Genomic DNA, 18,471 nt, shown 5'->3' with positions numbered 1-18,471 from the left:
ACAGGTGCCACTGCTGCTGGTAATGTATGCATTCTCGGCTGTTGTTGTTGTTGTTGTTTAGCCCCGTTGACTCCACTGACATTGACTTGTATAATGTGGAGCCCAGCATTTTTCATTAATTATACACCAGACCCTGTGTTTCATGAAGTGCATAAAATACAGGATGATGAAATTTGTTGAAATCTCTTGTGTCCTGATTATGGCTGCGTGAGGTCAAAATTTGTTAAATGTTTGTCTGTTACTGACTTAGCAATGCACAATTCTGCTCTGCACTATAATCAATGACAACTGTTTGGAAAAAAATGCACGCTAATAAATCTTAAATACACTTGATAATAGTTCATTTTGCACCACATTAAGTTCATGCATCATCTGGCATAAATGGCATCTAGTAAATAACATAATAAGTGGATTTGCACTTACAAGGTTGTTTGTTAATTCAGATATCCCATGTCCCAGATTATTAATCACGTGCAAGACAATTTTCAGCAGACATCCTTATGCAGAAGTCTCTGCTTTCACATTCTTCTTCATCTCTAAAGAAAATCCGAGTCATAGCAGCAGCAAAAATATGTCCATTCAGCTCCTTCAACAATGCAATGCTCTCCCTCCCAATTCATTTCATAATTTTGGTATGCAACTGAATAACTATAATCCGGATTACTAAGCAAATAACAAAGGGCAAGTTTGAGAGATGCAGTTTCCTGAATAAATCCCCTATCATTCTTTTTGCTTTCCATTTTAGTAACATTTCATCGTATTAAAATAAAAAACAAACATAAACAAAAAATAAATAAATAAAAGAACCTTAAATTATCTTTTTACAGTGCAATTTAAAAAAAAAAATCAACATAACAGTTTTAGAAAGCCTGAAGGAAAAGATGTCTTTTACATGAAGTAATCTCTAGAAGCATTTTCACAAAAGAAAGCCACATTTTATCCAAGAAAAAAATATTTACTTATTAACAGGAAAGTGTCTTGTTTTCTGTCTTTGTGTGATTTAATTAACTTAACTTAAACTTAACAGGAGAAGACACAAGCTTGGCTACGTCTTAATTATTTTTATCAAAATAATAAAATAAAATTAGATTAAAAAAAATTATATAGAGCCACAATAACATTGGTTACGCTACATTTGATGACTATTACAAGTGAAATAGCAGGCTAACGTAGCTTAGCATAATTCAGAGTCTGACTTTTATCTATCTATATATAATATATTAATTTGGTAGGATTAACAGTAAAGAAACTTGTTTTCTTTCTTGCAGAGAATTACAGATAACATTCTGACATATTTGATAGAGATGAAGGTGCAAGTAGCTACCTAGATTAGTTATGCATACAAGCTAGCTTGGCTCCACTTGAATTTAACAAAATCCACAAACTTCTATTAATTTGTAGAGTTTTTGTCACACTGGCGTATGTGTGGGACAGGAACCACTGAAGGAGCTGAATATCAAAAATAACGGCTATGGGTTTTTATGCTTCAAAAAGAGAGCATATTGGAGAAGGGAGATAAATATGAGAGAGGAAATGTGATTCAGCACTAAGAGAGGGTGATGTCAGGAGCTTCTTAAAACGATGAGTTTTTTAAGTCCAAGAGAGAAGATGGAGAGTGACTGTGATATTCTGATTGGAGTAACAAGGTCATTACAGCAACAGGGAGCCAGGAGGAGGAAGAGCTGAGTCTCAGTGGGCCATTTACTTTTAATGTGTTCTCATCAGCCTCCACACAAAGCACTGTCAGGGGTCTTAAAAAAAACCCTCTTGGTACTCAACTCCTGGGTGGCTACCGAGCCTTCAGCTCACTGAGAATAACTGGTGAGCATGGCGGAATGGTGTGCCAGGTCCATAATAGTTTGATATAGTGCAATACCGATACTCTACAGAACAGAGCAAATACAGATATCAGACCATCTTAGGCGATCGATAAAAAGAAGCCGCTGTGGTGCATGCTTCTGCTCTGTGGGAAATATGAGGGAACATCTGTGCTGCTGTGTTTTATTATGTCCTTACCGCCAATGACGTCGGTAGTCAAAGCTAAACAGCCGAGATTGCAGTGCCAATAATTCATTATGAGTGTTTACCAACCAAACATTAGCACACATATTGCCTTCAACACATCTCACTGTTTTGTGCAGAGAGAAAACTGATGGACAGATGCGGGCAGGAAAGGGCGCCTCACTGCGCGCTTATCTCGGTAATATACTGGTGTGCTTTGTCAGGAAAAAAGAGCCAACAAGTCCTCAACAAGTAATGAAAATAAAAAACTATTTTGCCCATTTAGAGCTTACCAAAATGCCGTGGCCTTAAAAATGCCAAAAAAATAAACATAACTAAAATAAGGATTACTCTAGTATTAAGCTGAGATGAGCTCGAACCTCCAAGTGAATCTCCTTAGACACATCTGGGTGAAATTTCAAACGATATAGGACAGCAGATGAATGAAATATGGACTTAGATGAAGAAGTTGTTTTAAAAGTAGAACTTTGTAATAATAAGTGTTTCCCTTTTCACAAAAGAGGAGAGAGAATGGTGTTGAATAGCACCCATCAACATGCGCACCGTGTAGGACAACATGGCTGAAGCTCAGTGAGAATCGAGACAGCTGCATTATTCACACAGCTCTGCCAGTCATCGCTGACATGGAGGACAGTGGGGTGACTCATCCTACTTGATAATACATGATTGATGTTTTTTGAAACACTAAACATCCCACATGAATAACAAGCAGAAGCCTTATTAGGGTTCCGGGAGAAAAGGAAGGAAGGTGGCATTTCTACAGGAGCCGACACATTGTGATGGACACTGCGAGGGTCAGACATACATCCTCACCTGGGAGGAGGTTATCTCTAAGGAAATGAATGGTGTGTGTGTGTGTGTGTGTGTGTGTGTGTGTGTGTGTGTGTGTGTGTGTGTGTGTGTGTGTGTGTGTGGTTAGAGAAGTACCAAGGAGAGAGGAGAGAGACAGAGAGTAAAAAAGACAGTTTCCAAGCCGCCACCATCACACAAACTCCCCACACTATGAATCATCCATCAATATCACGCAGAAGAAGGAATTAGCAGTAATGCTGCTTTCAATGTAGCTTCACTAAGCCTGCAGATACCATGTTTAAACATGATTAACTGTAATAAAGCTTCAGTAAAGCTCATGTTACCTAATTAGACATAAAACTGACTTGTCTTGTGTTCATAAGTAGATATCTGAGAGGAGCAGGTGCTTGATAAGCGTTCCTTACAAGTGATCATTCACAAAGCAACCTTAGGAATAAATAAAACAGCAAAAAGCAGTGCATGTAAACTGATTTAAAAAAAAGGGGGAAAAAATACCACTTTGGAACAAATTTCAGTTTAAATAGGTAGAGAGATGATCTCACAAGTTTGACATCATAAACTGTTGCACACAGTGGTGACACTGAATCATAATCTGCTGTATAGAAAACAGAAGCTCAACTAAATGTCAACAGAAAGCCTCTGGAACGCTGCTGCAAGGCTTTAAAGGGTTTTTCTAATCCTGGCTAAAACAGCAGAGCCTTCAGTATTTTTTCACCCCTCTATCCTCAATGCATCTTTTGATTGTTAAAGCGGGGGAAGGTGCTTCATTAGTATGCATCTTTTAAGGCGCAAGGGCTGCCTGCAGATGCCGGAGTTGAGGTGGTGGGGGCGTGGGAGAAGCTGGGTCAGCCACATGGCCGGGTCTTCTCACAGAAACTCTGCATGCAGAGGATCTGAACGAAAGCGCCGCTCTCTCCTCCCAATTCTCAGATGGCAGCCGTGACCTACTTTCCACAAAGACAGGCTCATGCAAACTTGATGATATGCTTATAACAGAGGAGCCTGTCGTGCACTGCCTGAGGTGAGCCTCGCAATGCGGAGGCAGCAGGGGGTCTGTATCGTAAGGACCAATTGGCAGGACGTGTGTTAGCAACTCTGCCCTGGGTGGTTAAACAGCATCAATGGTAATGACGCTGATGATCATACAGCAGGCCTGAAGGTATAAAACGATTTTTTAAAGGTTGTCAGATCACCTAAACCCCCAAAGCAAACAGCTTCATTTGACATTTCATAGCTGATGACAGAGCAATAATCTGAATGGGCCCCTTGTGAAAAGAAGACAAAATGTCCTCCTTGTTGCATCTATGCTGCAGCTACTGTACTTTCACCGAGTGCTGCAGCCACTGCAGCAATTGCTTTTAAAATACTGAAGTTATTTTTGTAGCTGAGTGGGCAGATTGCAGCCTCTTAAATCAAACACCAGGCCACTTATTATGCACCGTTTTTTGTGCGTCTGTTTTAAACACCAAAAAGCAAATCTCTATATTGACCATTTGCAATGGTTTAGCTCAGGGTCCTAACATGCCTCGGGCCTACGTGTATGAAGTTAGCATGTTCGTCCTCCGTCTGTGTGGGTTTTCTCTGGGTTGTCCAGTTTGCTCCCAAAGTGCAAAGATATGCATGTTGAAAAAAATGGGTGCAGGTGTGGATTTGAGCATGAAGGGTGAGATGACAATGTGTCCAGACTGGACCCAAGACTCTTGATCAGTGTCAGCTGGGATAGTGTCAGCCCCAAACCCAATTGAAGGTATATTGCAATCTTCTTAATGTTGCTTGCAAAAACAAAACAAACAAACAAACAAACAAACAAACAAACACTGCAGAGGATCATCAGCAGTCACGTGACTTTATTTTTAAAGAGACTTGATAAAAAAAATCCATGATAGATTCTTATTCAGGTGATAGCAGTTATCTTAACTGAAAACAAACTAGTCTTGGACATGCACAGCCTTGTTCTGCAGTGGGGAATTAAAGCCATTTAGAACATTGCCAGCAATATTATACACCTCTACAACAGCAAGCACACTGTTATACTGTAAGAGCTTAATTTAGTAGTTTTTGTGATCATTTTTTCTGTTATTTTGTACTTAGGTCTTATCTTTGCGACAGAACTTTTAGTGTTAACTTTTTAGGGTATGAGTCTTCCTCTGCCACTTTTCAGTCTGGGGTCCCGCAGGGCTCAATTTTAGGGCCTCTGCTTTTTTCATTATATTTACAGCCCCTGGGAGCCATCCTCAGAAGGCATGGAATATCCTTCCACTGCTATGCTGATGACTGTCAGATCTATCTGCCTCTGAAGCAGAACGATGCCTTCTCTATTAAGCCACTTTTAGCATGTCTAGAAGACATTAAATCTTGGATGTCCCTAAACTTTCTAAGATGCAATTCCAGCAAAACTGAGGTCATTCTGTTTGGTCCTAGTGGACCTTGTGAACCCTCCGCTATTGATTTGGGACCCCTGGCAGAGTATTTTAAATCTGTTGTTACAAACCTGGGTTTTAAGATGGACAGTGATTTTAAATTAGATAGTCAAATTAGGGGTACTGTCAAGTCCAGTTTTTATCATCTAAGGCGCTTGGCAAAGATAAGACCTATTTTATCTCAGCCGCATCTTGAAACGGTAATCCATGCTTTTATTTCATGTCGTTTAGATTACTGTAATGCACTATATTGTGGAGTTAGTCAGCATCTTCTCTCTCGTCTGCAGCTGGTCCAAAATTCTGCTGCACGACTTTTAACCAGAACTCGTAAAAGAGAGCACATAACTCCCGTCCTGGCTTCACTCCATTGGCTGCCTGTATATCTTAGAGTTCATTTTAAAATTCTCATGTTTGTGTTTAAATGTTTAAATGGTCTTGCCCCAACTTACCTCTCTGAGCTTCTGCATCCTTACTCACCCCCCAGGTCTCTCAGGTCAGCTGACAAGCTGCTCCTGGAGGTACCCAGGTCCAAGAGGAAGCTCAGAGGGGACAGGGCCTTCTCTATTGCTGCTCCTAATCTGTGGAACAATCTTTCCCAGCACATTAGAGAGGCCCCTTCACTGTCCACTTTTAAAACACGTCTTAAAACTCATTTTTACTCTTTGGCTTATGACACAGTCTGACCCTGATTTTATTGTTTTAATCTAATGTGCTGATTTTATTGTTTTAAATGTGTTTATATATATATATTACTTATCTTATATTATTATTACTATTTTTCTCATTTTTTTTAACATGCTCAATGTATCATGTTTGGCATGTCAAGTGTACAGCACTTTGTGTTCAGCTCGTGGCTGATCTGAAAGCGCTATATAAATAAATTGCTTGCTTGCTTGCTTGCTTGTACTAATACTTTGATCCTTGTAATTGTGAAATTTTGTGTCTAGAGTGTGGCCAGGAACTGTATTAAGCGAGACCCCTGTAGTGATTCATTAAATCGTCATGGTTATTTTCAAATGGTAATAAAAAAAAAGTGTAGTTAATATTACTGAAAATGACGTAAGAGTACTTTTGCTTTACTTTTTTTAAGACTCAGATATCACATTTCTGTCTTCTCTTCTCCATACTGCACAGTTTATTTATTTTATTTTATTTATTGTATTTAAATAAACAATGTACGCAGTATATTTAACAATTCATATAATATTTTAAATTCATATAATTTTGCCTAATTTATGTAATATAAAACAAAGGTTGGAGAAAGGAAGGTTTGGGAATAAGTAGTAAGCCTAAAGAATACATGCTAATATGTATATTTTAAAAATCAACTGTTGAATCATGAGTCAATGAATCAACCACTTTGCGAAGAAATCGGGAGTAACGGTGCAGAAATGGTGCGGTAATATAATACAGTATGATATTTGCTGAGTAGATTTCCAAGGCTGGTGTCAGGTGTAAATCTCTGCTCATTGTTCTTCATATGCTAATAACAGAAGTTTAGGCAGAATTTAACTGTGTGTTCAAATTATACCAACACAGATCACAAAGAGAAGCCTCAGCAAGCTTGTAAAATGATTCTCAGTCCTAAATAATAAAACAAAATCAATATTATGGAAACCTCAAAGTGAAATATGATCATGACAAAGAAAAATAAATCAAAATTACAACCAGAGTCAGCTGAACTGGGCATCAGAAAAACAGACATCAAAACATCACAACACAAAGAAAACAAAGAGAAAGAAGTGGGTAAAGAGGAGTAACGTCCAAAGGTAATGAATAAATATGACAGAATTAAGGAGGGGAAGGAAGGTAGGAGTTTCTCAGTGAGAAGGAAGGTGTGTACCGTTCTACGCCACTGCATACATCTGACATTCCGTATTACAGGGAGTTATAAACCCCTATGACATTTGTTCCAGCTTACTGCATCTTGGAAACAGGTAGTCATCTACCATTTTCCAAACAGACATAAATATAAAGTAATTTTTAAAACATCTGAAACTCATCAACTGTAGTATTCAAGGATGCTTTTATAAAATAAAGCAGACAACATTATAAAATGTCTAAAACGTCATTTGATTTCCTGTTAGTTCTCATGTTTCCCATCATGGATATTGTTCTTATCTTTTACTAATGCTACTTCTTTAAATTGAGCTGCAAGGCTGAAAAATAAACTTGTGGTATATATCACTAAAGCAAAAAAATATTACTAACTAATTATTAACTATTATTACTGTAATAGTTAATCCAGTTAAATATTAAAATATAAAATTAAGGAAATTATACATTTTTTCTTAAAATCAGCATAACATAACCCTAATAGCTACAGGTTGCAGTTCTGTGAATGTGGCAGGGTGAAAACTTTGGAACCACCAAAGTAGTGAAACTCATACAAACTGCCCTATCATATCCTGTAAACAGATCAATTTCAGGCTTGCGCTAACTTGAGAACAATCTGTAGTGTGCATGTGTTGATCTTTCCTGTAAATTTCTTATGTTGCTAAGATGTACACCTTCTTTTTTGTTTCAAATGTTTATATTACCTAGTGATGCAGATTGTGGTTTTTGGGTGTGGGTGCTGAGCATTTACCTTTTTTGAGCACCTACAAGCGTCTATAGTATTAGCAGCTCACAGGTGATAAACAACTGATGTCTTGTACCAAATGATTTGGGACAAACTGCTTTAAACGTTTAGTCCTAATGCACTGACCATGACAAAAAAATGCAAACTTTATAAAAACATTCTTTTCTATCCATTTTTTAAAAATTACTTTACTCCTCACAACGAGATATAAGCAGAATGTGAAAGCTGATATAATAATGTTGAGACAAATATTAAATGTCAGTAAGTCTGGAAGCAGAGACACGACATTTAGCAAAGGTCTAATGAAACATAATAGGAAATTGTAATATGGGAAACGGATGTTCTACTATTTCTGGAGCTAAACTAGTAGTACAAGCTAAAATTTAGTAGATCGTTGCTTATGATTTTGATTTTAATCATTCTTTAAGTCCTCCAACATAATGGAAAGCCAAACCCTAAAATGCTGGAGTGCCCCTCAAAACAGGTGATTCAATGTACAAGATCTTTTTCAATATGGGTTCAACTGATACTCCAAAAGCTCAGCTGAACAGAACATACTCCACTTGTAACGATTTCAATAAAAATCTACAAATGTTCACTTATCAAATTCCCATTCAGAAGCCTTACACAAGATCTCTGTAGCGGATATATCTGGACTGAAGTTGCTATTGGCTACAGTTACACAGTCTGTGGGCTGCACATGAGCTACAAGAGGTAGAGAAAACGCTGAGTTTATGTAATGCAGTAACACACAGTGTCTGAACCAGGGGACACTTGCAGCCTACACAAGCCACCTGAGCAGACCTTGCTGTATAATTCAGGTTTCTTTGGCAGCATCTGTAAGCTGGTTTCATAGAAAATGTGTACTTGAAGTTGTCCAAAGATCGATAGTTTAAAGCTGAGCCGTGCTGTTTTAAAAACTGAAAAAGTAAGAAGGCAGTATCCACATAAAGTTTTTAAATAAATACTGGAGATGGCAGCTTATTACATTTAAAAGTGACCCCTGCTGCAAGTAACGAGATTAATAAAGATAAACACAACATTATGATGGAAGGGCTTTCGACTTTGAAAATGAGACTACACACATTCCTATAGATTTCAGAGATATTAAACGATAAACTTCAAGCTGCATTTTGCAAAGCAGATAAACAGTAAATCATTTAAGAGTGCGGGACTCACAGTTTGTTTGCAGATAAACAGATGGCAATTTTACAATCCACATAAATCTCTTTGATTGAAGAAAGAGTTGACATTAAAGAAGCTGATGCTATAATACTTGTGGAAGAGGCTTCTCATTTCAAAGGCAAATAGAGGATGTTGGATTTTTTACGTTCACACGAGACAACATGACTGCCAGCAATAAAAACAAAAACCCATCATAAAATGTGCATTTGAATGACATCATAAGACATCATGATATGGTGTGACATTAAAACAAATATTACACGTTTTAAATCTCCGTGTGGATGTTTGAAACCTATCCATGAAAAACTGAAGGGATTTTTGCTGCTATTTTGTGAAGAAATTCAATTATACACAGTTTATCAGCTTTATAGTCTCGACCTCCAATAAAAATGGTATCACAATTGTGCCATAGGAACGCGTTCTCAATCACTGCGTAATATGCAGCTTCTAATGGAAAATTGCAATCTCAAAAAAAAAAAAAAAGAAAAAAGAAAAATCCCACAATTACAAAGATATGTTCTATTTAGGACCCTTGGGTGGGTCCCAGCCAGTTAATGGTACACTACAACACTACAAGTCAATAGTCTGCCAAGGTAGACGATGCACCCCAAAACATTGAAAAAACTGTTCAGGAACAGTTCTAGGCACACAAATCAACCACGACAATAACCAGGCCTCTACACTACTTAAAATGAGATCTGTTAAGATACTAAGATAAGTAACTGAATAAATAAAATAAAAAAACCATGAAGGCCAGGTGTGGCCTGTTCTCTTACAAATCCAGGAATAGTTAAGGAGATAAGAGATGTAGAATTGATTTCGAGTGTTGAACTTGCATTTCGTTTTTCACTGGAACTCTCAATATCAGGTCCAAAAAACTGTCAATACAAGGCAAGGAAGCCATCATTTACTGAAAAACCAAAAGAAGCCTACCAGAGAGATAGCAAAAAGGTTAGGAGAGATCAAATCAACAATCTGGTACATTCTTAAAAAGAAGCAACTGTAGCTTGCCTCCACCAGTGTGTGAATGTGTGTGTGAATGGGTGGATGACTGGGTGTGTAAAGTGCTTTGGGGTCCCTAGGGGGGACTAGTAAAAGCGCTATACAAATACAGGCCATTTTCCATTGCACTGGCCAGCTCTGCAAAACCAACAAATCCAAAAGACCATAAGATAACTCAAGTGGATGAGATAGCCAAATCAAGGACATGCTCAAGGGTCAAAGTCTACAATCAGGACAGTCTTCATGAATAGAAATACAAAAGGCTTACAACAAAGATGAAACCACTGGTTACACCCAAGAACATGAAGGCCAGATTAGACTTCACCAGGAAAATGTGTCCAAGAAAATTGTTGGACAACCAAGATTGGCTTGTACCAGAATGATTGGAAGAGAAAAGTACAGCGAGTGGAGTGTGGAGGCCTGGCAGTGGAGGTCAATAGTGTTTATTGCATATTAAAGAAAACAGTTGATTTCTGAAATGTACAGGGCTATCCTCTCTTCTCGGAATCAGTCAAATGCTGCAAAACTGATTGGAAAGTGCTTCACAGTACAAATGGATAATGATTCAAAGCATACTGCAAAAGCACTCGAAGAGTTTCTAAAGGCAAAGAAATGGGATCTTCTCCAAAGACCAAGTCACACACCAGATCTCAACCCAAACATGCCAAACTAAACACAGAGAGACCCACCAAAAGGCAGCAACTGAATGTGGCCACAGTAATGGCCTGGCAGAGTATTTCATGGGAAGAAACGAGATTTAGCTAGTTTGTCAATTATACTTGAGCATCTGAAAATGAGGCCGTGTGCATAAATTTTTTTAAATTCCTACACAGTTCGTGGAATATTTTTGTAAAACTCTATCAAGTCGAAAGATTGTATTTTTAACCACATCTTAATTGCTGGGTTTCACCCCATGGGAAATTATTTGCTGCCAGGATCCCAGTATCAGGTACCACAGGACACACAAAGGTCTTGGTTGTACTTGAAGGTGTCTAAAGATGGGCTAAAGGAGAACTAAAACAGAATTAGGTGGTTGACTTTAAAATTGCTCATCACTATTCACTGACAATTGAAGTTTCAATGAAGTACCTCTATTTATACAGTTTTTAAGCCAAAAATACAAAAATATGCAGAGTTTTGTTTTAACAGAGGAGAAAGAGTCAAATTGGTTTTTAAAAAAATCTTTTTGTAGGTTTTTTCTACACACCAGAGCCGTCTTATTTAATCTACATGTGCTATATGTCTTTAAAGATGTTTGAATTGGACAAATACTAAACCCGTACAGGATTAAGACATGCAAAATACAGTACAGTGCCATAAACCCATATAAAAGCAGTTCAACTTTAAACTACATTTTGAGAATCTGGAAAACATTACCTTTCTCCCCTCATGTTTAAGTAAGTGAAGTAGAAAATTGTAAAATGCTACACTTGAACACTGCAAACAGATATAGGGAACTTGGTAATTATCTGTAAAATTTCAGATCATACCAACGGTTTCGTTAAAGCGGATGCTTCAAAAAAAATCTTCAGATGATGTGCTTTTATCTTGTGCACAGCAGACATCACATTTCAGCACTTTAGGGCTTTGCGGTTTTCATTTTCATATCATTTTCATATCTTAATGAACTGTTTGTAACTAAGACTGGGAATACGTTTCTACTACCATTGAAACTGCAGCAAGATCATAGGTTGATTACTATCACACAATCAAAGATGGACCTTTCACACTTTTACCTTCACAGTGGCAAACTGATTGAAAGATTTTTTTCACAACAGACATTTTGTGCCACAGCAGGACAAGCGTCCATGGAATTAAAGACATCGTTAATTATCCATTTACAATACAGGTTCCTATAAGCTGTCCTAGTCAGCCAGCATGCACAATACCAGGATCATCTCTAAGTGCAATGCACGCATCATTAATATAACTGAAGTCTGTGCTTTTCCTGCAATTACAAGCCAAAATGTCTGCCGTGAAATACGGCTTTAGTTCAGCGCTTTGCAACAACTCCAGTAATGACAGTGATTGCATGGATGCATTGTTGAATTTAAGGATCAGCTTAAGTACGCAAGAGATGGGGAGGTTGCAAGGGTGATTTTTCTCCAAGTATACATTGGAGACGTTTAGCAGTTTGACAGCGCAGTAATGACCATAGAGATTGGTCCGACACTTTAGCCTCTCCTTTACAAACCACACTTTCAGCAAAAAAAGAAAGAAAAAAAAGAAGAAGAAACAAAACAAAATGAGACCAAATGTCATCACTCGAGGTGGAAAAGCTGATTGGATTTTGAAAACAAATACGCACCTGTGCTCAGAGCCACACTTACACAAACCCGTCAAATGCTTCAGCTGCTCTCAGAGAACCATTTTTCCCCCTCAAGCATAACAGCAAGGCCTTATCTTATCCACTTCAAGTAGTGATGCCTCTTGTGATGAATTTCTAATGTGCGAGAACTGGGAAAACTATTATCTGGACTTGGCAGTTTTCTTTGGCTGGCCAATCACCCACCCATCCCCTCCACAGTTCCAGCTAGGAGCCCTCACTCTAGCTTTCTATCTCCATAAATTGTCCCCTCACCTCTGAATATTTCCTGAGATGAATGAAATAGAATTCATGTCATCAAAACACATGTATCTCCCCACTTGCAAAGAGAAGGGATCGTGGATTTTATGTGGCAGTCTCTGAGTGCTCTTTATTACAATGCACCAGTTACTATTTTTTAAGGTCACACCTTCTGGCCAGATAATAAATTAGCATTGAGCTTTGAACATCATTTATGGTAATACATGTTTGTAGAGATGCTATAAATGATTGTGCTGTAGCATTTTAACATAAATGATTACAATCTTTGAATACAAAGTAATTACTATATATTAAATAGCTAATTATTGTTGCTGCGTGGTGTGAATGCACAGCTAAATCAGACGTGTTAGCTCATGTGACACTGGGCAGTATATGCTGATATGCTGTTACTGAGCTGCTGGTGGTGCTAGTGGAGGTTGCCATCCATACTGAGCAGCCAAAAAAAAAAAAAAAAAAAAAAAAAAAAAAAAAAGCCGCCAGCTGGCCAGGGGCCATGAAATGCACAATTAGTCCTGGGTCAGTTGCATTAGGTTTTCTCAAAGGCAAAAAAGGCGATCAATGCGTGACTTTGTGCTTGGTATGAACTGAATATTTGGCATTTTTAACTGGCAATCTAAGAGGTTGTTGACTTCAGTGGATGAGAGGAGAGATAAATGTGAAACGAGCAGGTTTCACGGCAAGGAAATCTTTATACGAGGGTCACTCGAGGGTCACACTAATCACTAGTGCGCCGTGAACTCTGACCCTTTCTTCCTTCCTTTCCTTTTAATACAGCCGAGCTTTAAACCTGTGCTTATTCCTTACAGAAAAAGTACCCCCGATAAAACAGTCACGTAAATGACTCCTGTGTTGTAAAGACAGCACTTGATTCCCAGATTATAGAGGGTACCAGGCTACCCTCTAGCGGCACGGGGAAGCGATGAACCGTGTCACAAAATAAGTTGTCTGCCTCAGACGGATAAAGGGTAAACGGGATACCAAAACTGATGACAGCAAAAGTCCTTTGTGGCGTAAGACGACGCGGAGGAAACCGTGCGGGGAATTCCAGTGCGTTAACGGGAGATGTTTACTTTATATGCAAATCAGCTTCATCGACACCAGAGGTCTTATTTAAGGCCCGAGCTCGGCTTTTTTTTCTTCCTCCCCTGACTTTTCAAGAAAGAAAGCTTTGATGTTAGCAGGGAGGATCGATGCCAGGGAAAGAGAGCGAGAGAGAAAGAGGGAGAGAGAGGAGAGCGAGGGGGTGTAGGATGCAGAATGAGAATGTACTTCTGGGGGTGTGTGGGTGGGTGGTGGTGGAGAGGAGAGGGAGGAGGAGGGGGGGTAGTCTGCCGTCATCATACATAGCGCCTCTGTTTTGAGCAAAGCCTTTATGAAACCAATATTTCTGCATGTCCATCTCTGTGGAAAGGAGAGAAAAAGCCACAAGTGACGTTTTCACATCCCAATCCGCTCCGCATAATCTGGACACAATAAAGTTTGTCAGGTCGCGTCGTTCTCAGAGGATGCGGGCTCAAAATGTAACTGGTTGACCTTACTGCGCCATTTACTTCTGTTTCATTTAGCACAATCTGTCAGAACAGTTGCTGTACATGACGACGGAAATCAAGCGGATGGGTGATGTGAGGTTCTCCGCAACATCCTTCTGTCATTTGGACGTGTAGGCCTGCGGTGCCGCTGCGGAGGAGCAACTTTATGGGGACACACTAGGGATGGGGGGAGAGACACATTCGACATTCATTGCCCAGGTTCAAGACCGAGCAATTTATTGCTAAGCTGCAAGTGATTTGACTAATTGGGCACGTGAGGGAAAACAAGCGCATTTACCCTCCATTCAAGACCATTTATCAAATATGGCTTGGGGATCTTTGGGCATTAAGGAGACCAATAGAAGTGTAAAAAGTCTAAGAATTAAAAAAAATATCAGCCAACAAGTCGGATCAATGCAAAGAAAGCAACATACAGGGAATGGGATCAATCAATGATTCCGAAACGCACGGCACAATCCGTACAATGTACTTACATAGAGGTGATGTTTTTGAATAACTCCGCTATGTCAACGCTGGTCCCATTGCTCCCAGTATCTTGCAGGGCGAGTAAAGGGAAAAACCTGCCGTTGTCGGACTTATTGCAAAAGATCTCTGTTTGAGAGCAGCTGCAGGTCGGCGGGCAGTCCAGCATGGAGCTCAGATAGTCCTGGAAAATGCTCATCAGAAACAAAACCCTCCACCAGCAAATCCGGATCGAATGAAACCATAGATCCATGTCTCCGGGCAAAGTGGGGAAATAGAAGAGGTCCCGATGTCCTCTGGGTTAGAACAGAACGACAAAAGAGAAGAGCAGGAGAGTGGGAGGAAGGAAGGAGGAGGATGGTTGGTGCGTCTATACAGAGGATGCTCTATGCGAGCGTTTCTGCCGTGGATGGATGCTGTAGTGTCCTTGCGCGTCAGAGATTGGGTGAAAAGGAGGAGGAGGGGAGGAAAGAAAGAAAAGACGCAACAAAAATAACGCAAATCAAAAACAACAAAGCGAAAAAATGTGAGCGTCCACTCGTCTTGACAGCACACGATGCATGGTGTTCCCCTTAATGCCGTGCTTCTGATGTCGTCGTCGCCTCTCTCCAAGCAGGACCAGGACGACTGGCTAGAGAGCAGAGAGACACAAAATGAGAAGTTGGAGCATCAAGTCCCTCCTACCGGCTACAGTCATACTGACACCTGCAGAAACTGCATGCAATCAACAGTGATTACAACTGCACTATACAAGGATTGCAGGACTACAGAGCAACATGTAGCCTGATATAAGATTTAAAAAGTAAAAATGCAGGGGCGATAAGCTGATTCTGTCCAAAAAAATTGCAAGAGATTTTACTGGAGGATTGATAGATAAATTATTTATTGTTATTTTATGTTATCTTTTTTATTCGTGAGATAAGATTAGACCCACTTGTTGGAAGAATTCCCAAAACATTTCCCCCAAGAAGCTACTGAGGATTACCTGTATAAGAACACCCAATGCACTTAAAATGGTCATTTTTGTCGGATATTTTTACATTAAAAATCTTCACATAGCTAGTTAGAAATTTTTAAAATGGCATTTACACCTCCACCTGACTAAAAAATTCAGAACCTATGAATATGCAAGCATTCATCAGTCAAGCTGAACTCCTTCAGGCATTAAAAGTTCACCAAAAGTCACATTTTAGGTGAACTTAGGAGAAACTTTCCACTTTCAGCCGACGGATGTAAAAAAGAGCATTTGAGTGTCAAACTCTGCAGTACATCATTCTGCACAGTGAAGCTCAAACATCCCAAACGAGTCACTGAGTGACTTTGAAGGATAATTTCAACATGGCTGTTTTCCATCCACGCGCCCACTATGGCTCTATAGCTCATACTAGCGAGAGAAAGAAACTATGACTCAGACAAAACAGTATCAGCAGCTGGGCAAGTAGTGACAGCTCTCTGATTTTCCATTTTAAACATTTGCTTTTGTGTCTGACTAAAGGTAAACACAGAATGTAGTCTCCTGAAATATCCAGCTTGATAGCTTTTCCCAGTTGAAGATTCACAGAGCCACTAGAGCCACATTATTGGAAAATACTGCAGGTTGAAACAATTACCCCTTAGGTAAACAAATTGTATAAGAATAATTAAACAGAATCTCTACCTTGAGTATATACTCAAATAATGATTTGTGCTTTATTGCTAATTTAACTGTATATTTGAGCTTTACAGTTTGGAGTGATGCAGAATTTGACACTAGAAATCGGATTTCATTTTTAGCCCTGTACCTCTCACTTTGTTTTCTCACTGAACTCTTTTTCTCCCTGTAAATTCAATGTCTGTCTTGTAGCCCCCTTCTGTGGGCTTTTGTTTTTTCTCTGTTTTTTGTCTCTCCTCTCAGCCGTCGTACTCCTGTCTGTGACCCGGAAATCAATCTCAGTTATGCCAGGTTGAAGGATTCTTAAACTGCATCTGGAGGAGAGAGAAGAAAGGAGATAGGAAACATTCTGAAGGAGCTATAATCAAGGAGAGGTGTGAAACACTGTTGGAATATACAAACCATGGCAAGAGGAGAACTCTACCTAGATGTTCCTTTCTATGAGCAAGTTTCAGTTTTTCAAGATGATCAGCTGCATGGCTGAAAAGGAACTTTCTGCCTTTCACTGTCCATGTGTATACCAGTGTGATTTAAAAATACAGTATATGTATCTTATTACATTCTGCTATGATGTGAATTTAATTTAATAATATACCCAGCATGTTTTAGTGTAATGACTATTGTTTCCTTAATATGGCATCTAAAAAAAACAAAAACAAAAACAAAAACAAAACAAATACAGCAGGGATTGAGCTAACAAAACAACTGACAGATGATGCCATATTTTTTAAACATTACATCTCCAAAGATTGATTCTGTTCCTAAGCGAAAACCTGTGATCCCGTGTGTGTCAGGAGTATCAGAACAGCTGACACGCATTTTTTCTAAACACTGTGTCTCTGTGGCTTTTAAACCCCAAAACACGCTGCACCAAAAATTTGTCCACCCCTAGGATCGGGTCTCCCAACACAAACAGACACTTAACACTGTTAAGTGTCAGGAGGATTGCCAGGATTTATACATCGGGGAAACCAAACAACCTGTGGCGAAGCGGATGGCACAACACAGAAGAGCTACCTCGTCAGGCCAGGACTTTGCAGTCTATTTACACCTACAGGCCAGTGGACACTCTTTCAGTGATGAGGATGTGCACATCCTCAACAGGGAGGAATGCTGGTTTGAGCGCGGAGTCAAGGAGGTCATTTACGTGAAAAGGGAAAGACCATCTCTGAATCGAGGAGGGGGCCTAAGGGTACATCTGTCACCATCTTACAATGCTGTGATTGCAGCCATTCCCAAACTCTCTGTGAATGGTATACATGGCCATTGATAAGTGGCCTTTGATCAGTGGTTGTTGATCAACGGTCATGAGAATTTGTATAATTATGATGAAGGAATTGACCTCCCAGCCCATTGTTCCTCCAGCAGTGCTATTTTCAGTCATTATGCAAATGCACTGTTTATAAGATTGGGGAAACCTGCAGTCAGCTGAGAGTGAAGAAGTCACTCGGATGAGTGATGAAACGTTTCTCCCACTGAAAACGCTACGTCCAGATGAACAGAATCAACCTTTGGAGATTTACTTACCTGGATGATTGAGCACGCATCAAAACATTACCAATGATTTTCCTATTCAATTATAATATTTAATTTTAGTTTTGCTTCTCTGCAGCCTTTGGCACCAATGGTCATGACATTGTAACTGACAAATTATTTACATGTGTCACATCTCTGGCACTACTCTCACATGGGTTTCATCATATCTGACAGACAATTCTGAATTCATATTAATAGCTATGTCTAAATCTGCTCCTCCTTCCCTCGGGGTCCACCGAGGTTCAGTCCTTGGACCAAATGTAATCTAAGTAACAACTTAAACCATAGCATAGCAATCCTATCATTACTATGCTGATGATACACAGCTGTACATTTGTGTTAAGCCTAACCACATAAGCTAATTACATATGGTCAGGCACCTATATTATATATGTCAGGGCTGCTGAGACCTTATTCAAATGGTGAACCTTTCCAATCATCTTATCTGGATTTGAAATCCAGAGGCAACAATGCTTTTAAGATTGTAGCTCTTTGGAACTTTGGAAGAGCCTCATTCAGCCTGTAAAGCTGGCAGAATTAGTGCTTTGTTTCAAGTGGCTGTTGAAAACTAATCTTTATAGATTTGCTTTATTGTTAGCCCTTGTTTGTCTTCATTTCACATCAAATGCATGAAAGTATGTATGTATATATGTATATGTATA

The 18,471-nt window shown here is 39.3% G+C and overlaps 1 protein-coding gene across 3 annotated transcripts in view; it reads right to left on the bottom strand.

Moving 5' to 3' along the window:
* Positions 1-15,267, bottom strand: part of ntrk3b (neurotrophic tyrosine kinase, receptor, type 3b) — a 224,195-nt gene extending 208,928 nt beyond the window's left edge. For 2 of the 3 annotated variants that reach the window (XM_004539756.2, XM_004539758.2), the window contains exon 1: positions 14,634-15,266. In XM_004539756.2, coding sequence (XP_004539813.1) covers positions 14,634-14,875 — 242 coding nt within the window. In that variant the 5' untranslated portion in view covers positions 14,876-15,266. Of the gene's footprint in view, positions 1-14,633 lie in introns of all 3 variants that reach the window. The other variant, XM_004539757.2, reaches the window with a different exon arrangement.
* Between the last annotated feature and the right edge of the window lie 3,204 nt (positions 15,268-18,471).

Source organism: Maylandia zebra, linkage group LG1 (assembly GCF_041146795.1).
Source record: "Maylandia zebra isolate NMK-2024a linkage group LG1, Mzebra_GT3a, whole genome shotgun sequence".
Lineage (NCBI taxonomy): Eukaryota > Metazoa > Chordata > Actinopteri > Cichliformes > Cichlidae > Maylandia > Maylandia zebra.
Note: the sequence above shows the minus strand (reverse complement) of the source record. Positions and strands in the feature narration are given on the sequence as shown.